Below are 23,460 nucleotides of genomic sequence, written 5' to 3'. Positions count from 1 at the left end.
CGTCCTTTTACCACCTTACAGTTTTGCTGCTCTAAATCAGCCGTCTTTAATCCCAATGACAAAAAAGTAAAAATGTTAGAATGATAACTAACGTGATTTTTTCCGTAGGCGTGCGCAAAAATTTAGGTCAAAATTGAACGGTTTTTGTTGAATAACTTTGCACATGACTTATAGTTAGACCTCATTTGACAACTAATTGTAGGTTGTAAAGATCTATAACTGTACCAAATTTGAAAAAAAAAAAATCCATAGAAATGAAGTATGTTTTTCTATCGTATAAAAGTTCCGTTCTTTTGGTGCGAAAAAATAAAGAATAGGAAGAACTTCAGTGAAGGGTTGTATATTTTATATATTGTGTGTTTCTTAATGGATTGCCTTGAAATTTGATGTGTGAAGTAAGAATCCAGTAGAACACATCTACTGAAAATATGGAATAGTTTGGATTACCACAGTTCGAGATACAAAAAGTGAAAAATCCTTAAACTATCACATCGGTTAATAACACACAGTGTGTCCTGCAGGTTGTTTCGACCGCACGACACACTATGTGTGTCCTGATCATCTCGGAGACTAAGATTTATTTTCTAGTGTAATGCGCAACCACCTAGTGATTGGAATTGAAACTAATATTTTTTTTTAAAAAATTGCAATATATATGATAACTTGTTTCAAAATTATCTAACGTCGTAGAGCAAATCTAAATCCATAATAGTAATGCTTACAAGCATGTCTTGCAATACACTATAATAATATGATGGAAAGGAATTATTAATGCTATTGTAGAAAATAAATACTTTTTTTTTACTATTGAGAGTTATTTCTAAAATTTTAATTCTAACTGTATGTAGCTTCGATTTCTGTCTGTCACTTGGATAGCTCAGTGGTAAGATTCAGGTCAAACTTTTGCCTTCATCACAATTTAAAAAGCTTCAAAGTAATTTTATATATTATGGGTTGAAACGCCAAAAAAAAAAGCCAGTGAGAGCAATGATATCAACAATCTTACTAAAGTGATAAAAATCACACTAAACTGTAGGTGTATTTTTTCACGAATTATTCTTAAGTAGTTTATTACGGATTTCAAGTTAGAGACGTGAAAAAATCTGCAATCTAATGTGAATTTCAAGTATTTGATGAAAAGAACAAAATTGGACCAGAAACACGTGAAATATCAAACCTGTACACAAAAGTTAAAACGACAAGCCTCTCAGTAAACCTATAAAAGCTTTTTTTTTCTTCGAAGGTTACTCTTTTAAGCCTTTTCTTCAGTGAATATTAATAACTTTTTGTTGTTTTTGTTAAACTTGGGAATATTTTTCCAGCAAACTCTAGTTTGCTGCAGTTGCACAAAACAAAATTTAATGATATAATAGTCAACTACTGAATAATATGGAAAATCTGTAGCAATACATGTTTTTATAGCCATGACTTCGAAGTTTTCTTTCCAAGAAGTTATATTTCAGATTAAGAATTTCAAAACATTTTTAGGTATTGGAGAAGCCAAAGACCCATGTACCTATAAGTATTGTTACGACAGCGGAAGTCACGTAACGCTAATAACACGTCATGAGCTTCTAGAAAATTCATGTCCCTTCGTGAAGCCTCGAGTGTTTATTAGATTTTCGGTATTCTTGTATATAAGACCGCCAAGAAGTGACGACAACAATGTAATTGAATTGCAGACAGAGATAGAAACGACAGTTGAGTCAAGCGCGTGAATCGTTTGTTCGTTGTGAATTATAGAGTTTGTTTAAATTATAGCGTGACTGTGGAAATTAAGTGAAATTCAAAGTTGTATTGAGAAAGAATAAACTAGTTTTATTTAAGAAAGGACTTGTATCACTAAAGTTTCTCCGGAAAGAATTTTTACGGAAAATTAACAAACGAACAGAGACGTAACAGTATTAAGTCTGATGTCACAGGACCACAAATGTATCGTAGTGAATTATACAATTATGTTAACTAGTGTTAAGGAAAGATTCTCAATGAAGGAAACTAAGAAAATGTGCTTCTAGCTTTATCTAGTGTAAAGTTTAAAGTTGTAGCATGTGCCTTGAACTCTATAACATTCCTTATTATTGTAATGAAAGAGGAATATGATATTTTTCAGATGTATAATCACGAGAATAAAATGTTAAATGGGAATGCATCTTTACCACTTGTTCAACATCTTCTTTTCAATATTTCTAGTGCTAACTAATGGACACTCTAAAACAAGTTTCCAATTCATGTGATTAAATTAATAAGACATTAATGGTGATGGTGACTAACAAAGAAATTCTCAAACTGTGGTGAGTCCCACTGTGTTACAAGTCCATATCAATAACAAAGATTGGATATTTAATCATTAATCAGCACGAAAAAGTAGCCAAGCATGAACACACTGCTGAAACTCGATTTCTCAATATTAGGAAGGATAAGGTTAATATAAGTCCCTGTGAAGAAGTCATGAACTCGGCGTACCTCGTGAAAAGTAATAGCCTAACTGGAAAAATCTACTTCCCTAAAATATTAAAAACTCCAGCACAGATACAGAGAAATTGGCCAGTTCATCTTCCACTTCAAAAGCATTGGAAAATAACCCCATGATGAAGAAGTATCTCTCTCTGCGGCAGCAGTTTCTGAAAGCAGAAGCACTATTTAACGTGAAAGTTATGGATGCTAATCACTCGTTCTTCTCTTGTAATAGCATTGGTGAGCTAATCCAAGAGATGTTTTCAGATTATGAAAAAATTTTATGTCGTCATCAACTCCAAAAATGTCTTATTTCTTCTCACATGTCTTACATCCGTATTTTGAATGAAAATTAATAGAATAAATTTGTCACACTCCACTTTGATAAAACCACAACCACTCAAATCATGGTTTATACAAGAATTGGAAGGTTTTTCGGAACTCTTTTCATTGGGTACGTTCTTGCAGAAAACGTTATCAAAGAAATTATTGAAACCTTTCAAGAACTTGAAGTTGTCCTCCATCAACCGAAAGACCCAACGTGAACAAAGCAACTGAAAGACCCAATGTGAACAAAGCAGTCAAGTGTTATATTGCAGAAGCAATTGCATCACTGCACTCCAGATCTGGCCTCGTTGATATGCAATTTTGTTCAACCCTTGAAGTCCACAATGCTTTCCGGGAGGGTTTAGCAGAATTTGGTGACACTGCTGATGGCCAAGTCATTGATGTATACTTCTTCTTCAACAACAGTTCTCATAGAAAAGATCATTTCAAACTGCAGCTAGTGTACATGAACTTGGAGGTGCTCCAGTTTCTGAAGCACGGAGAAACAGCGTGGTTTTCCCTTATTCCAACACTGATTCATCTGAAGCAGCTGTGGCAGCTCCTGAAAACGTACACCACATGGCTTCTCACTGTTTACTAAAATATAAAAATAAATTTCACTACTAAAGGATTGCACAGAAGCTCATATTTGATGAAGTTCTGAAGCTAATGCAGACATCTAGACCACTGGTTTACATCCTTCACATATGTATGTTGGAACCGATTGCCAAGCTAAGGATGAAACTACTGAAAGGGGTCCAAGACATTCCAAAGGACAGAATCGGCACACTTGATGTGACAAAACATCAAGGAGATGACAATGATCTAGAAATTGGCATAATCAGACCTACTGTTATATATATCAAAAGCGACTTACAGAAAAAGACCTACTTGACCATAAAGAGGCAGTTTTTGTGACCACTATCCAGTATCTGCAAAAGAATCTTACAGTGAGCAACATGCTGGCTCATTCTTTGTAGTATCTGTATCCTTTTGAGTCGGAAAGTTAGGAAAATATTAAGTAATTGACTGAGAAACTTCTTTGCATCACAGTGGAACAGGTTGCCTCAGTGATTGGTGAGTTCCGCCTTTATCAGCTAGAAAACATCCCTTAAAATTAGTATACGATTAAGAGGAAAATAGGATGGAGATATTCTGTAACAAAGTCTTTGCAATTATAAATGTATTTGAAGAAAGCAAGTTAATCCTTTTATCAGGTTTGACCAAGTTTGCCCTTGCTTTGGCCCATGGTCAAACAGACAGTGAAAGGAATCTCAGCATCAACAAAGCACTTGTCACCATTGAAAGGTCATAAGTGACCCCCGGAAACCATAATTATAACCAGACCTAACATAAAGGCCTCCCCATTTCTCTTACAATTATCTTCTTCATTCTCTTTGAAATTGTTCCATTTTTCCCCTATTATAGGGAATACAAATCCCCATTTCTCTTACAATTAGTTTCTTCATTCTTTTTGAAATTGTTCCCTTTTTCCCTATTATAGAGAATGCAACTCATCATTTCTCTTACAATTCGGTTTTTCATTCTCTTTGAAATTGTTCCCTTTTTAGCATTCTCTATAATAGGGAAAAGGGAACAATTTCAAAAAGAATGAAAAAGCTAATTGTAAGAGAAATGGGGAGTTGCATTCTCTATAATAGGGAAATAAGGAACAATTTTAAAGATAATGAAAAACTAATTGTAAGAGAAATGGGGAGTTGCATTCTCTATAATAGGGAAAAAAGAGAACAATTTCAAAGAGAATGAAGAAATTAATTGTAAGAGAAATGAGGAGTTACATTCTCTATAATAGTAAAAAAAGGGAACAATTTCAAAGAGAATGAAAAAGCTAATCGTAAGAGAAATGATGAGTTGCATTATCTATAATAGGGAAAAGAAGGAACAATTTTAAAGAGAATGAAAAACCTAATCGTAAGAGAAATGATGAGTTGCATTATCTATAATAGGGAAAAAGTGCTGTGCCCATCACGGGCATCGAAGCCCAGTTTTTGCCTGCTTACAGCTGAGCCACTGGGGAGGGGTAATATAAAGGGTTTGAAGTTGATGTAGTACTACATCAAATAAGTAAAAAATCATGTACAGTTTTGTTTTTTGTTATTAAGCGCAATGTTACACAATGGATTATTTATGCTGTGCCCATCACAGTCATCGAAGCCCAGTTTTTGCCTGCTTACAGCTGAGCCACTGGGGGGGAGGGGGGAATATAAAGGGTTTGAAGTTGATGTAGTACTACATAAAATAACAGTAATGAGTTTGTTGATCTTATGTAAATTTAGACCGAACTTTTCCTTCTCAATTTTTAATTGTAATGAAATTGATGTTTATTGTAACATGCTGACAACAGTTTTCCAATATGAACAGAAACTTCCTTTGTTTTGTGCTAAATGAACCCCTGATTTCATCATTTTGGTCTTTATTTTTGAAACCTTTAAACTGAGATGTTGTTGAGAGGCCTGAACGGAAAAACAAAATTATTTACAGATAAGTATTGTTGTTTGTAAGGATTTAGCTCTTTGATTTCTGAGCTTTTGGGCGGCATGAGTAACAGTCAACAACCCATTCACGTGACCTTTCTTACATACAACCAAACTATATTCTAAGCGTAGAGTGAAGGTCATTTTCCTTTGACCAAAGTTTGAACTGTCGAACTGGTGTGATACACACGTTGAACTTTGACATCCTCCGAAGTTCAGTTGTAAACACGTTATTTAATAGAATCGGAAAGCTGTTTCCCGGACTATTCTTCCAGACAGACACCAAGAGACAAGATGCGATTCGTTTTCGTCCTTCCTTTTGTCCTTCTGACGTTGTTTCTTCACGCAAACGCAGGTACAAATATAACTATCGTGTCTCTTTTCTGTGTAGAAAATAATTTGTAATTCTTAACGTTTTTAATTAATAAATCTCTGATCCATGCAGTTAACCTTATTAAAATTTCTAATTAATTCAATTTTCAAATCTTATTTACTAAACATCTCGTAACATATTTTGTTGTATCCTGTAAAACTTTTTACAGGGGTTGATGAAGTTCAACACTATGCTATGTGTGTGTGTATTTTTGGAATCATCGTGTATGAGCTGAATTTACACGTCGTTACTTAGGTGTGTTTCAGAAGTAGTGTATGAGCTGAATTTACACGTCGTTACTTAGGTGTGTTTCAGAAGTAGTGTATCATCAGCTAACATGTTGTTTTCTTCCATTTTCCCTCCAGGGGTTATTTTTTTTTCAACATGGATGACATAAAGTAGATTACCGATGTATAAATTCTTCCCCTTCTGTTTTTCGAACGTTTACTTCTTAATAATCGTTTTCTGATATTATCTTTTTACAAACACCTTCACTATTTCGCAATCCTTTCTTATACACCACATTAATATATATTTAGTTAAGAATATTTAGAATTATTCTTATTTGACGAATATAGATAATATGTGTCTAGGCACCGAGCACATTAGAAAATTGCATATTCTCTCAGCTAATTTTTCATAAAATGTTTTACTTCAAATATAAATTATTATAGGAATTTTGCAAATGTTTAACCTTGTAAGTTAGTTTATAATGTCATAATTTAAAGAACGACCCGAATATTTGTCAGTTTTCTAAAATTACGAGCATATTATAGCCCAACAATGCTACACTATTCGGTGATATGTTAGTTACTAGTATTGTTATTACTAAGGCTGCTCAGAAACGACGGTATCCAACAATGCTACACTATTCAGTGATATGTCAGTTAGTAGTGTTGTTATTACTTGGGCTGCTCAGTAACGACGGTATCCAACAATGCTACACTATTCAGTGATATGTCAGTTACTAGTATTGTTATTACTAAGGCTGCTCAGTAACGACGGTATCCAACAATGCTACACTATTCAGTGATATGTCAGTTACTAGTGTTGTTATTACTTGGGCTGCTCAGTAATGACAGTATCCAACAATGCTACACTATTCAGTGATCTGTCAGTTACTAGTGTTGTTATTACTTGGGCTGCTCAGTAATGACAGTGTCCCTTATGTAATGCCACTTTAGTGTCTACTGACTGACAGACAGACAACACACTACTGTATCGTGGTGCGAGTGGTTAAAACAGATGATTTCTTCAGGCGACCTTTGAGTCCCTTTCGAAGAAAAGCGTAAGGTTTATTATATGAGTTCTGCATAAGTCACCTCGGAAACTTGCTAATACTCTTAATACTATAAGTATAAGGTAATGAACAAAATGAATATTTAATAATGTTCATTAAAACTTCTCACAGTGTTATAAATATTGCATTTTAAAGCAGACGTATTTTTATTACCAGTTGAATACCAGACTTTATTTTTGTTCTATTTAACAGACGGAGAAAATTTGGCCAATGAAATAGAAATTTTGAAAAAGAACATGACATCATTAATAAAGGCATTCGATCAGTTCCGCCGTGCGGTAACAGAAAACCTGGAACACCTTCACGGCCACGAAAGAGAAATGCACGGAACCTTACATAAAATTATGTATGATCACCAACATTTCAGCATGTCTCATGGTAAGCAAAGTTGTATTGTAAACACCAGGTTCAGAAATAAAAGGAAATTTATACGTATTTTAGAAAAATGTGTTATACAAGGGTGTAGTGACAACTATCACGTGTGTGAGAGAGAACAGCACTAGCATTATAGTCTATTACATATTTCTGTAAATAGTGTTCACTTTAATGGAAAACAAAATGCTGGATTTCCTAAGAACCTAAGTGCTTTGACATTTTGGTGGTGAAATATATTATAGATTGTACAAAATATACTGTATAACCTTTAATTGGTGCTGACGTCCATTTTGAAATTTCATAATCTTGCTGAGTTAACTAATGGCGATCCATATTTGAGGAAAACTGCTGGTGAAATAATTCCGATGAGTCGCTCGACTCGCAATCTGAAGGTCGCGGGTTCGAATCCCCGTCATGAAACATGCTCGCCTTTTCAGCCGTGGGGGCGTTATAATGTGACGGCCAGTCCCACTACCCCCCCTTGCCCCTTCCTGCGGGCGCCCATGATATTTTTTATGATATTCTAATTATTTTAGCATTCTCGTGTTCTTTTATTCTGCACACTTTAGTAAAATATTAAACAAATGTTAAATTGTTGTTACTCTCTGAAGCACAGTAGTATGCCTGTGGACTTATATTGCTAGAAACCAGGTTTCGATACCCGTGGTGGGCACAGCACAGATAGCCCATTGTGTAACTTTATGCTTATTTACAAACAAATACTCTATGTAATTCCGAAATAAGAAGACAGTGGGATTCATTTGAATGATTTCACAAAGCTCGAACAACTTGGAAGAGTGGTCTCTTTATCATTATGAATAAAGAATAAACGGTCATTTATTAACTTATAAATTATTTTGTTATACTTTTCATTTCTTTTATTAAGGTAAGCAATTTAGAAAGTAGTCTATTTACAAAACTCCACCTGAATTCTGTGTTAGAGTAACTGTTTTGCAGGATTATCTACTTTGTTTTGAACTTCTCGCAAAATTACACTAGACGTCCCTAATTTAGCAGTGAAAGACTAGCGGGAAGGCAGCTGGTCATCAACACCCATTGTCAACTCTTTGTCTAGTCTTTTACCAACGAATCAAGTGAGCCCCACCCTAGATTTTCAAAAAAAAGAAAAATTACTAGATATGTAACATTATTCTTCTATGTTATTGGGAAATCATAAGGTATTTGTATTTCGATTTTCAAACTTAAGTTACTTGCCCCCCCCCCCCTAATTTCTTTTCTGCGGATGCTCTTGATGGTTGTGATATGTGGTTAAATTAGACTTAGGATACTAAAATAATTAGAATATTATAAAAATCCTTAAATGTATGGTTGTGATCTGTGGTTAAATTAGGTTTAGGATACTAAAATAATTAGAATATCATTAAAAAAGCCTTAAATGATTGGTTGTAATTTGTGGTTAAATTAGGTTTGGTAATTTTTTTTCCCTTTTGTATGCAATGAAAATCTTTGAATCAGTCTTCTTGAATATTGTTATTCAACAATTTAGGTGGAATGGGACATCATTCCAAGCATTCACACCACCATCATGACCATCACGGAGATTCGCAAGAAGAAGAAGAAACCAAAACGGACAGTTATCATGACCATCACGGAGATTCGCAAGAAGAAGAAACCAAAACGGACAGCTATCATCACCACCATCATGGTCACCATCACTCTGAGCATAACCATATGAACTTGTTTGCTTTCAATGGCCCACGAGCTCATGGAGGACACAGAGGTAAATTTCCAAGTCATTTTCACAGACCAGAATGTAACTCGATGAATTCACCACAGTTTGAAGTTAGAAGCGATCAATAAAATTAAATAGATTTTGTTCGAAACGTTCCAGATATTTCCATCTAAAACAGCTTAGTAGCATAGCGTATCAGTAGTTCAAAGGGCACGCTATTTTATTTATATTCAAATTTGACACGTAAAAAAGTCTTTCTCAGATATATCAAATACCATCGTTAAACCTAAGATTCCTCCCATCCTGTAGTATATTTCCGTTAAAATTAAAGAACTCAACCTAGAATAATGAACTTAAAGTAAGATAAACCCGTGTATAGTTATGGTTTTTATAATGATCCTGAAGACTATTATATTTTTTATTATTTTCTTAGTCAGTGGTGAGGAGTAGAAGCTCGTAAATTTGTTGAAAATACTGATTTTTTTATATTATTTGACTTTATGGTTTGCCCTCCTAATTCTTTCAACGTCTCTAAGCCTACACAGTAGAATAATTAGTGGTTTGTTTGTTTGTTTGAAGTTAAACACAAAGCTACACAATGAGCTATCTGTGCTCTGCCCACCACAGGTATAGAAACTCGGTTTCTTGCGTTGTATGTCCACAGACATACCGCTGTGCCAATGTGAGGCATAATTAGTGGCATGGCTTTGTAATAAAGTTTTTGTTTTGGTGACGTAAGAAAAACAACGCAGAAATGTGTTTTCTCTAACTACGGACAACAACTCCTTGGAGATTCCATGGCGAGGATTTTTTTGCACCAGACCAGAGTATAAAATGTGCATTGTTATCAGTGTCACAGATCCCTAGACACTTAAATATGTTCCACGTCACTGCCTGAAAGTTTACTTATAATGTTAATTCTTCACCAGGGACAGTTCTAGAGTCTCATCACTGTTTGGGGGAGGGGATGACTTTGGAGCCTCTGAACGCGATGATATTTTCAACGTTGTGTAACACTTGTTAATTAGGGAAACAACTCAACAGACACAGAAAGGAATATACAGCTGAATTTTCCACTGCTTAACATTGAATAAATATGTAAATTTTTTGCGATTTTAACTAGAATTTTGTGGGGGGCTTTGATGATCGCTAGAGGGAGTAAATTTCCTTTTTGTTTCACTGCAATCCCTGTTATTCATTAAATTTGTTACGATAGCCCCTTGTGTAGCTTTGTGCTTAACAATAAACAAAAAAACTTTTTTCAGATACTTTTGCTTGGCATGACTGTTAGTTTATAAAACTATTAACCTTTTTCGTTCCTTTTTTGTCCTGTACTTGCATTTTAAAACATGAACAAAGAATTCAGTACAAACAAAGAAATTTCATTATAAATCAGGCTTTATATCCAATATACATGACAAAGAATTTTCAATATTTAATTAGAATTGAAAAATTTAACAAATTATTCTCGTTCAGCCCTAGCCATAAGTTAATTTCTTGATTGGTTGAGAAGTATAAGGAAAAAATGCTACGAGACTTAGCTGAATCAATCCTTGAAGTATAAATAATAAAAAAAAAGACCCAGTAGTTAGCGTATCGGACCCCGGATTAAAGGGTCCAGGATCAAGACGTGATACTACTGAACATGTTCTGCACTTTCAGCTTTGGGTGTATTATAAAAGTTACAGTCAGTTCTGTTATTTGGTTCAAAGAGCCAGACAAGGCCCTTGTGGCATTGAGTGCTGCTGGCTATCGTCCTGCTCTTCAATACTTCAAAATGCTGGACGACTGCACTAGAACCCTAAAGGTCTTTGACCTGGCAGTTTTGTCGACGTGTCCATAAAGTGTCGCTTAAGTAGAAAATCCCAATTCCACCTATTAAAAGACTTTAGTCATTGTTTTGTGAAAGTTTCACTTTAGTAGATAAGAGAATGAATCTCCATTAAGTAATTTTCGGCATTTTGAAGGTTGCATTTTAAAATTATGCAGTAAAAAAAGGGATCTACAAATATATAATTTCCGAAAATTCATAATTATGCTTTGTTATATTTCAGCCGGCTAGATAAGTCTTTCTGTAATGCAATCATTTTGTCAGTGTTTGTAAACAAGCTACCTCTAACGTAGCTTCGTTTTGAGCTCTTCTTTTTTACAGTTAAATATTTATTTTAACTTTCATACCTGAGAGCTAAAGTATTCTTAACTCTGGAATTACCGATGAGGATCACGTTTAAACACATTTTTTCTAAACTATTTATTCACCAACTTGTTGTGGGCTTATAATGTTACAGAATCCTTAATAAAAATATGAGCCACAAATGCCGTCAATATTTTATTTAATACAATTATGGTCCCCTATGCACTTTAGATAGAAAGTGAGTAATTTCATCCAAATTTTTGGCCAACTTTTTACACTGAGCCAAAAACAAAAAATTACTGAATGTAATGCAATATATGGACCCCCCCACCGGTTTTGAGTGGAATGAAAACAAGTCTGTAATTTGGGAGTTGATTTACACACAATTGATCCACTATCGTAACGGACACATCTTAAACTAAAACATTGAATATTTTTCTTCTTATCTTAGCCCATTACTAATATATTCGGAGAAACTGGAATTTACCGTGCATCACGTCTCGATTCCTGGACCCGCAGCCCAATACTCTAACCACTAGGCCACATCCGGCTCCTTTTGAAAGGGAGTTGTTTTAAAAATGTATATCTGTAGCGCCCCTGTATGTAATTCAAAATTACTTTATGCAAACGGTCTGGGGCATCTAAAACTGAATGAATTAGATAGGTCCATATAATAATAGGAGATTCAACCAGGATGTATTTTACAAAGTAACTCTAAATTATTTGAACCTGAGTGAGTTTGTACAGAAAGATAGTGGACAGAAATATGAAATACACAGAGAAAACTGTCTTTATTTGATTCAAACAATAGTGTCTGTATTTTAGATGGAAAGACAGTCTTTACTGGAAAGAGATCTCTAAATTAAATTAAATCATAGCAAATTCTCTCTCTCTATGTACCACATCCAAACAGGACATTGGTGACCACGGTCTTCCACAGATCTCTTCTCCTTGAGACACAAAGAATTTCCAGTATTGATATATTCATCTATTTAGATAGACTCTTGACATAAGTCAACCTCTGTCTTCCACGGTCTTTCCTTCTTTCAATTTATCCAATTACGACCAAACTTTCAATTTCTTATTTCTTTATAACGTGTCCAAGAAACTCCAACTGTCTCTTTCTGATGCTAGTCAGCAGCTTCCTCCTGCAACCTGATCTTGACAAAATATCTTCATTTGAGGTGTGACTTGTCCGACATACCTTCAAGATGCACCTTAAGAACCACAACTCAACTGTTTCATTTCAACAAAATATATATACAAGATGAAAAGCTAAAATCTCTCTAGCTAGTGAATCATACATAAAAGTTAGGATCTGTAGCATCTCTATAAATTGTTCAAATCGTATAAGTTGTTCCGCCCTAAAAAGCATGATGCTCTATACTTAGCTATAAAAATCATATTTTTCCAGGGTGATTTGTGCTACACACGTTGCTGTTTGTCATTCCTACTGATTACAAGTGAGGTTGTAGCCTCCGAACATCACCTGACCAACCAATGAAAAGATCGCTGTTTATACTTACACCATGTATAACCTTGCAGAAACCTTTTCCGCGAGAAAACAAAGGTGACACAGAGCAATAGGTAGCTAGAATGAAAGGAACTTAACAACTTTCTTGACCAATGCGTTATGTAAAAACCACGCATACACATGAATAAATTAAACTTTTTGAAAATTGTATATTACCACACAGTCATATTATATAAAGCATTTCTTATTCCTATACAATAAAACATTTAGTTATTTTGTTTTTGTAAAGTGTGAACCAAAGAAATCGAACTCTGTCGAGTCTAACCCAGATTTGAGCTTGACAAATTTCGCAAAAATAGGTATATGATAACATTGTTTTCACTTTTTAAAACCGTAACATTGTTACAGCAAACAATATGTAACATTTTTTTTTCAGTCTTCTATGGAGATGAGTATGAACATGCCATCTGCCGGATGATGCCGAATCGAGCCATTCCCAAAGAAAACCAACAGAATGTACATGGAAACGTTATTCTGTGGCAACATGTATGTTTGGGATTTATCACTGATTTTTGACTCTATAAAAAAATACTGAACGTAATTAGTAAAGAAAATCACGTAACCTACTTGAACAGTAAGTGTATTTGGCTACGGCTAGAGCTAGAAACCTCTATTTGTCATAGTAATAATAATAATCCAACCAATAGTACAAAGTAGAGATATATGTTTTATGCACTTATATATATATAACATATCAGGGTTATATTTTTTAATGGTAGCTAATATTTCCTAAATTCTGAAACTCAACAGAAAAATGGTGGCACACTACACGTACACGTACGTGTTCGTGGATTCAACGTCTCTCGACACGAGGATGGGCACCACCCTGGCGCGAATTCCCACCAGCACGGGTTCCACGTGCACTCAAAAGGTGATCTGAGTGACGGCTGCCAGTCGACAGGCCCACTTTTCAACCCAACAGACGAACAACATGGCGGTCCCAGCTCTCCAGTAAGGTAGGTCGGCCTACAATTGGCTATCCGTGGTGTGCTCACTGCAAGAATCGAACTCCGAATCTTTGTGTTATAACCAGATGGGGATTTGGAACATGATTTCACGTAAAACGTTTTAAACCACACAAACTAGCTAATTCCGAAAACTTACTCGTAAAGAGTGAGGAGGTTGACCACTCTCCCACCTTTGTTAAATCGATAGTTTGTGTTATATTACACCCACCTTTGTTAAATCGATAGTTTGTGTTATATTACACCACAATAAGTTTTAACATAGTTGACTACTCTCCCACCTTTGTTAAATCGATAGTTTGTGTTATATTACACCACAATAAGTTTTAACATAGTTTTCTTTATTGGTATTTTATACCGTAATATACCACACATTATTTTATTTAATAATAACAGCGATTTATTGTTTTAGAAATTAATTTATTGATAGTACAATGTAGGAGAAGATGAAAATAGATACTTCCTTCAATTCCATCTGCTGTGTAAGGAAGATTATTTAATATCTTGTTTAATTCTGTATTTTTAAACATTCCACCAACGTGTTCTCTTTCCAACTCGTATTGTCTTTTAAATCATTTAATATTTTACCCAATTATATCTTATTTACAATCGGGCGTTATTTATTTCTTCAGATGATAACAGATGTGTTTAATGTCGCCTACTAAGGCTTATATAGTCACGCCTTGTCCCGAATATTGTAGACGTGTTTTAAGTGTGTTGTACGCTAGTTCAGGGGTGTTGTTTTGATCTTACTGGTTTTCATTGCTTCACGATAACTCTGAATATATTTCCCTTCAGTGACTCAGCGGTAAGTATGCGCACTTACAACACTAAAAGTCGGGTTTCGATACTCGTGGTAGACAAAGTACGGATAGCCTATTTCGTAGCTTTGTGCGTAACAACACCCATGGACTGTTTCTGCAGTCCATCTAGTTTTGAAGACGACGTTTCGGACTCTGTGCTCACTTCTTCAGCCCAGACAACGAAACGTCATCTCCAAAACTAGACAGAAGGCACGAGCAGCCTATATGCTGCCTAAAATGTTCCTTAAAAAGAAGATTATAACTCTGTCATTACCCAGTCATCTGAAACATTACGTTTATTATTTAGAAAATTTGAACAAAGAAAGTGACCTTGTGATTATTTCACTACTAATTATTTAACATGTTTTCAAACTTGATTAAGCCAAATGTTAAATAATTTCAAATTTGGAGGCGAATATTTGTATGTTTTGATTACGTTCATATATCACAAAAATACAGACATATTATAAGTATTCGACTGAATAGGAAAATCAATTAACAGTAATGGATTAGCAATATTAAGTTGAAGCAGGGTTAAAATAGAAGCGGAACAGTTCGAAACGGCGTTCCATCCTCTGAGGAGTCAAGCCATTAGTGTTTCTGGTTTTTTTGATCGGAAGGTCAAGGGGGGATCACAAAAAGGAGTTCCACCTTTTTCAAAATTCCAATTTAACTACCGAATGGAGATCGAGAGAGATTTCCTGTACGTATTGTTTAATCTAAAATTATTTAATCAATAAACAAAAGATCTACATTGTTCTTTGTCAATAACTATTTATTGTACAGGATAAAGAGATTGTGAGAGGAACAAAAGGAAGAGAAACAGATTATTGGTAAAATGTTATTCACTTGAACAACAAAGTTGTTTCAAGAGGATAAGAAACATGTTACTGGTAAAGTGTTATTCACTTGAACAACAAAGTGGTTTCAAGAGGATAAGAAACATGTTACTGGTAAAGTGTTATTCACTTGAACAACAAAGTGGTTTCAAGAGGATAAGAAACATGTTACTGGTAAAGTGTTATTCACTTGAACAACAAAGTGGTTTCAAGAGGATAAGAAACATGTTACTGGTAAAGTGTTATTCACTTGAACAAGATTAGATATTCCTAGAGAAACAGGAACTTTCTTCCTCGACAGGATTATAATATACTCGTGAAACACAGGAGGTTCCAGGTGGAGCAGTAACATTGTTTTGTCGTTGAATATAAGAGATTCTAAAAGAAGTGAGTTTGTTGTTCTAGGTCACGAATTCTTACTTGAGTGACTTAAGAGACTCCGAGAATAACAAGAACATTATTAATTTCCAGGGATTATTTAGTTGAGAAACACGAGTATTCATACCCTAAATGAATGTAGACGTGTTACTGGGCTGCATATCTTGCGTCATCGTTTCTAATGTATGATATGCTGCGCGAAATTAGCATCATATCGTTACGTCCCAACAGAACGGTTGAATATTTTCTGTAACTAACAAATTAATTTCATATAGTTATTTCTCTCAAACAGAAAGGCTTAGGAGTTCTTTGCAACTCTAAAAATGTTGTAGATGCAAAGTTTTACAAGATCTCAAAATTAAAAGGACATACAGTGTTTCTCTTTTATTTGTCGCCCTGAACGTGGTTTTGTTTTGAACAAGGTGATTTAAGGGAGACTCGAGCATATATGATTTTGTTTTAGTAAGCACATGGGAGGTTTAAATTACTGGGATATGTTTGGTACACATTGTGGGAGACTTTAGGAAATATTGTTTCTTGTTATGAGCTACATAGAAGACTTAAGGAAATATTGTTTCTTGTTATGAGCTACATAGAAGACTTAAGGAAATATTGTTTCTCGTTATGAGCTACATAGAAGACTTAAGGAAATATTGTTTCTTGTTATGAGCTACATAGAAGATTTAAGGAAATATTGTTTCTTGTTATGAGCTACATAGAAGACTTAAGGAAATATTGTTTCTTGTTATGAGCTACATAGAAGACTTAAGGAAATATTGTTTCTTGTTATGAGCTGCATGAGAGATTTAAGGAAATATTGTTTCTTGTTAAGAGCTACGTGGGAGACTTAAGGAAATATTGTTTCTTGTCATGAGCTACATGGGAGACTTAAGGAAATATTGTTTCTTGTCATGAGCTACATGGGAGACTTAGGAAATATTGTTTCTTGTCATGAGCTACATGGGAGACTTAAGGAAATATTGTTTCTTGTCATGAGCTACATGGGAGACTTAAGGAAATATTGTTTCTTGTTAAGAGTTATGTGGGATAATTAAGCAACTATGATCCTTTATTGGCGTAACTGATACTGTATTTTAGTATTGATATATATGTGGTAGACTTAAATATGTTTATTTGTTTATAGTTAAGCACAAATAAACACAATGAACTATCTGTGCTGTGCCCACTATGGGTATCGAAACCCGGTTTGTTATATGCCCGCAGACTTACCGTTGTGCCACGGGGGGAAGGTTGGGGAGGTAGATTTAGGTAACTATGATATTTCTGACAACCATGTGCTGGGGAAACTAGCAGATACGATTTCTTGTTAAAAACAATGTTCCCCTCCCTCTCCAATGGCTTGGCTGATAGTCTGCGGACTCAACGCTGAAACTCGGGCTTCGATTCTTCCCACGGTGAGCAGAGCACATATGGCTCACTGTGTAGCTCTGCGCTTAACAACAAACAAACAGCCACGTAGGAGAATCAAGCAACTATGATTTTACATTGTACTAGAAATGTAAATAACGTAACTGTGGATGCGGGAGATTTAAGAATTTTTATGATAATTTTAGTGGATATGTGTGGTCTAACATATTAATCGATACGATTTCTTGTTAACAGACATACCATAGAGTTAATTTATTATTTTCTCTCATTGCCAGATATTTAATAAACTTTAACGTTTACTATTTCTTGGGAATAATAAATGAGAGAGTTAAATAAGTGTTATTTTATTTTATTGTAGACACGTGGGAGGTTTCGGCAATATTGCTTGCGACCAGTTTGGCGTGACTAACACGATCCTCACAAATTCAGCAGTTTCTCTCATTGGACCCAACTCCATCGTTGGTAAAGCCCTAGTGGTAGGTTTAAAATTTATATAAATATTGGATTCGAAAACATATTTCTTCGTTCACTGATCCCTTACAAGGACCGTTGGATTAGTAGGCATAGAAGAAAGTTATGCTTATATAAAAGTTAACAACACATTAGCGTTTGTTGTATAAATTTTAAAAGTTTTTAAGTCTTAATTTATTTAAACCGAAGTACAGAAATTAAAGGAACTGTTTTTGTTTTGCGAAAAATTAAAAATCTACATGTCCAGTATTTTACTACATTCTCGTAAACTGATGAAATGTCTAAGTAGGCTTAAGGCAGAGACAAATCCAGGACTTTCAGTTAGAAGGCGCTAGGGACTATTTTTAAAAAGAAATTGCTCACTGTAAACACATCCTCATCTAGAAACATTTTGTGTACAAAAACACTAACTTAAAAAACTTTTCCGATACGTTTAATATCCATAAAAATTTATAACTCTTTACATACTTAAACACGCCACAGATATTAAAACTGTTATAGTCATCTGCATTTGTTATAGTTTCTAAAATATTAGGGACGTGGAATAGAAGATTTGAAATGTAAATTTAGTTGAAGTAACAATAGATTTGCAACGAATATTACGTGTCATTTGTTCACTATAAATGAAAAAAACAAAACAGTTATTGATAGAAGATGGGGGTGTAACCCTCTTGAATCCATCACTTAGTTGAGAACTAAAATGTTTTGTAAAATGTTCATGTTTTCCTTTTACATTGAATTTAACTAAATGCAGTTAAAATCTTGAGAAACGGAAGTGTGAGTCGTTCTTTACCTTTCTTATGAACAATGTTCGTATAATATATCTGATACAGACAGGCGGTCAATAACATAACTGTACCTGAAATGAACAACATTTTAAGCCACAGCAACAATGTTATCTGTATCTAGTATTGTTGTAACGTGTTCTATCGTTAGATAGTTTATTATTATTACTTATTAAAAAATAATGTGAAATCTAGTCCATGTAACAATATTGAATTAATTTATTTCTTCAGTAATGTTTACTACAGGCTAGGTTTACTTGTAGACCTAACTCCATAAACATGTTTTTCAACAGAAACTCCTAAACTAATGTACGCTTAACTTACTTCTAAATTTACTTGTATAATTTCCTCGCTAATTGATGTGTAACAAACAGGCTGACTATCTCAATCACAGGTGCATTAACATTCACTGTCTAACTTACTAACTTGCACTGCACTGATTCATTCATTGCTTACTTATAAATTCAACTTTACGCACTCAATCATTTTCGTATTGTACAAGGAAACTTCGAGATTCTCACAAAGACCCTAATTGTAATGAAATTTCTTAATTTTGCATCGTCGTGACGTAATGACATCCTCCCTCTAGCAAACAAACATCTAAATTAAAATGTTAAAAACAGAGCTTACAAAAGTATCCAAATAAATATAGTTTTTCATTACAACATGCCTTTGAAAGAAAATATACAATGCTTGTATGGTTATAGGTTATGAATATATTGTGATATTATTTCAAAATTGTATAATTAATTAATGGACATTTTCTTTAAATGACTTTAACGCATTAACTCCATGTTTATGTGTTGACAGATCCATGCTAATCCACATGACTTTGGGAACAGCCCCGATAACCCAGCAAATCTTGTGAACGGTAACTCAGGGACTCGTCTCTCGTGCTGCATTATAGAGAAGACAGAGCACCATCCCGTAAGCGTCACAAACGCACAGTTTAAATCTAGAGGTCATGGTCATCACGGCCACCATTAAGATCTACTGAAGATGCCTTATTTCGTAGATCTCCTTTGAGATTAAATTGTCATATTCAAGAATGTGAAACCTGAAAAAAAGTTTTTTGAAAGTGATATTGTAGAAGGTAAAATAAACAGTTCACATTGAAACAGTAAAATGTATATTATTTTGAGTTACATTACAAATATGTTCACATTGGATAATGTTAAAACTTGTTTTAAACATTTGGTATAATAAAGGATCAAATTTGTTAGATTTTTTATAAACAATATAAAATAACAGTTTAAAGCAATAAGAAAATTGAGAAAAAAAACACGACACAATCGTAACTTTACTAGAAGTTGAAAGAAAATACTAAAATCCATACATGTGTAGAACACTTACATGAAATCTGACTGACCTCGGTTACAAAATGTGTACAGAGGTTGAGTACGTTATATTAAAACGATTTTGGAGCCTCACCACATTGTTACAGTCCGTATCGCCACGTTAAGTCATGCTCTATCTGAAGACGAAGCATCTTGAAAATATCCCTGTTGCGTAGTTCCCATTACAAAAGGCTCTGTCGTAAGGTTTTCATGCTCAAAGCATACACCCTCTTTCCTGTGACTTTTCATAAGCCATCTAGTGTACGAGGACAACGGTTTCCCAGCGTATTTTCGACGTTTTAATCGCAGGAAAATCCATAGGCGACTTGACAGATATGTCTTTGTAAGGAATAACATGATTACCCATTTAATTCTCCAGCTGCTTTAGGAATCCGACGGCTGAACTGATATGTCGTAGAAGCAACTTGTGTATATGTGACTTGTTTTGACTTTCCAGACAGAGATCCTTCCTGATCATGTTATACACTGCTTGTTAACTGGGGCACGTGAATGACTTTTGCCACTGACTTTTGTGTTTGTGGATCCTCACTTGTTACATGACCCAGCACTTTGCTTACCACGACTGGGATACCACTGTTTCTAGATAGTCCTGTGCTACAGTTGGATTCATATTCCTTTGTTTTCCAATACTATTAAGTAAAGTAATATGATCGTGTTGGAAGTTTTAAATACCCGATCTGAACACGTCTATTTAATCTGAGAGTATGAATATTTTCATCTGAAGGGCATTTCATACTCTCACATTTTTAGTGGCATAATATAACGTACTCGAACCTGTATTTGACATTTCCAATTTTATTAAAACTTAATATTCCAAATAAAGGTCTATGGACATAAAAAAAAGAAACCGTGTCTCCGATTTTTAAGTTTTAGATTGTGTTTTCAATTCGTCCTAGCAAAACACGCTTTGCTAAGTGGTAAAAATATGATAAAATATTAGGTAAACCTACACCCTCCGAGTTAAATCCAAGAAAAACAATTAATATAAATGAAATTTATATTTCTCCGAGTTGTATGTCCTATTCAGTTTGAAGAAGAAAATGTTATTGCTATATTCACGTACTTGTTAATTTATGTACAAGAAAGTTCCCTTAATTTTTCTATCTAATTTGATGACAAAGAGGTCAGTGCTCATTGTTGAGGAAGTTTAAAATTGGTTATAAAAGAAAAATAAGAATATTTGTTTTTAGTTAAGCAAAAAGTTACACATTGTGCCCACCACGATATCGAAACCCTCTTTTAGCGATATAAGTCCCCAGACTTAACACTGTGCCACTGAGGGGCGCATGTGAATGAAATAAGTAGGAAATTATTTTGGAAAATATTTCTATAGCTACATCCACACACACACTCACAAACAAATATATATATATATATAGCGATTTTTTCGGAATATAAGACGCACCCTTATTTTGAAGACAAAGGTTTTGGGAAAAAAAAGCTACAGTCGCATTTGAAATATTTTTATTGAACAAAAATTCAAGTTGATACTTTAAAAATTAGTATATATATTGTTCTAAACACAAAAGAGCTCAAAACATCAAAATAAGAAAATAACGTAAAAATAAAAATAACGTACTGTTATTTCGTTTCGTTCAAGACCTACAAAATCTTCATTGCTCTCATTGTAAATTATTTTTTATTATTTAGGGAGCATTATAAATAGTTATGTTTTTAAAAGAAAAAAATTACTATTGTTATAAATAACACATTCAATTGAACTAAACTATGCATGCCTATTTAAATATATTTACACATGTCTTGTGTATATCGTATATATTATTCATACCTTCGGTGTATAGGACACAAGCAGATTTTGATATCAAATTTTGGGGTAAAAAAGTGCGTCTTATACACCGAAAAATACGGTAACTTTATCTTCCTCAGTTATACAAACTAATAGGCAAAGAACATCCTTTTATATACAGTACTTTTAAAGTAACATTTTCTATAAACGACAAAAAAAAAATATAAATATATATTTCTGAAACGAAGTAAGTCAAACGAAATATATTAGCGATTAATCATATATTTTTTTAATAAGAAAAGGTCCCGGTTCTTAAGGTTTGGGAATAAGAAAAGCATATTTGTTTATGGGCTTAACGTACTGACCTTGATTTACTGTAGCTTTCAAAAATTCGACGTATTCTTATCTGCTTGTGGATCGGGGTACCATGCCTTGCTATTGGTTTCTGTCGATATTTCCCTGGCTATATTTTAAATCAACCCTTCCAGGTTTGAACAATATCAGAGGCGGGCCGACTCATCTCAAGTTGATTTGAGAGAATCCTTTCTCGCACTCGATGAAACAGGAATGAAATCCACACTCCACCGTAGCATTAATAATGTTGGAGGTATTTCAACATATTTCCCATCACTGTGTAGACTTTCACAATCCTGGAATGGCTTGACTGTCATTGAGTTGTAGCATCGTGTTCCCTTACATTCAATCCAATTCAATTTGGTTCAGCCAATTGTATTGATACAACACTTTTACATCATTCGGGATGTTTCCTTCAACCTACATCTATCAGTCCTTGCTTTACATTGTTCTCAAAACTGTCGTAAAACTAAGGAAATGTTATGTCACGTGTTTTACCACCTCCCTCACTCATCTCCATGTAATTCAACGCAATTTTCTGTTTCATCCATCTAATTTTCATCTCATTCTCTAATTATATATACAAGCATATCATCAGTGTTATGTACAACAATTGTTAGGGTGTGAATCAGATAATTATTGATATAATTAATTATTTTACTTATTGACATTCAGTCCCGATTTAATACAATGAAAATATAGCCTGACCTGCAAAAACTAACTGGCAGGAAAAACTAACTGACATGAAACCTGGAAAAAAGTTTAAGCAAGAAAGGAGGTGGGAAACACTAGATACGATGGTAATAAAATCTCGGAAAACTTTGACTAGACGCAACCAATTGTTCTAAGGTCTACACCTACAAACCGTTATTTACGTGAACGCGAAGAACTAAGCCTTATTTATACTCTAGTTTCTCCACTTGCTTGAGACGAGTTTTTGTAACTTTACTTTTGACATCCTCCGACTTTTACCACTGTTACCCCTCACATATCAGCTTTACATTTCTTTACACTTTTTTCCTTCTCCTTCGCCCCCCCCAGTGGCACAGCGGCATGTCTGCGGACTTACAACGCTAGAAACCGGGTTTCGATACCCGTGGTGGGCAGAGCACAGATAGCCCATTGTGTAGCTTTGTGCTTAACTAGAAACAAACAAACAATCCTTCTGCTTCTCTTTCACTTACGTTATTTCTTTACAATGATTGCTTCACCAATATTGTTACATCACACTTCGAACTATGTTTCTCACGTTTTCCTGTTGTTAACTTGTTTAGTGATATTCGAATGTGTTCGGTATATACGACTTTATCATACCTGAACAAGAGTTTAGGCTCGAAACTTTGTGTCAAATCAAAGTTTTCCTAGATTTTATTACCATCGTATCTAGTTTTCCTTTCCTTCTTAAACTTTGTCCTAGATCATCTGTGCGGTTATATTTATATATAAATTTGTGTCTGACATAAAACGTGGTCGACCTGGATGAGGAAATAGCCTGATACAAATTATTAACACTATTTTATAACTTCATCCATTAAATCCCTCGTTTCTTCTTCTTTTTTTATTATTTGTATTTTGAATTTCCAATGTGAACGGAACTTCATATGTCATATAACCAAAATTTCAAGCATAGCCAATATTAATTGAAAACCGCTGGTCAGAGAGAAGGCGACCATTTAGTAGCACGTG

At 34.4% G+C, this 23,460-nt stretch overlaps 1 protein-coding gene across 1 annotated transcript; it reads left to right on the top strand.

The window, feature by feature from the left end:
* The first annotated feature begins 2,588 nt into the window (after positions 1–2,588).
* Positions 2,589–19,376, top strand: LOC106463399. The gene is made up of 7 exons (XM_013923421.2): positions 2,589–2,694; positions 7,142–7,327; positions 8,832–9,065; positions 13,062–13,171; positions 13,436–13,641; positions 17,418–17,535; positions 19,126–19,376. The coding sequence occupies exons 1-7, from the start codon at positions 2,589–2,591 to the stop codon at positions 19,300–19,302; spliced, it is 1,137 nt and encodes a 378-aa protein (XP_013778875.1). The 3' UTR covers positions 19,303–19,376.
* The last annotated feature ends 4,084 nt before the right edge of the window (positions 19,377–23,460 follow it).

This window comes from Limulus polyphemus, unplaced genomic scaffold, assembly GCF_000517525.1.
Source record: "Limulus polyphemus unplaced genomic scaffold, Limulus_polyphemus-2.1.2 Scaffold1397, whole genome shotgun sequence".
Lineage (NCBI taxonomy): Eukaryota > Metazoa > Arthropoda > Merostomata > Xiphosura > Limulidae > Limulus > Limulus polyphemus.
The sequence above is the reverse complement of the archived record's forward strand: the minus strand, read 5'-3'. Positions and strand labels throughout refer to the sequence as shown.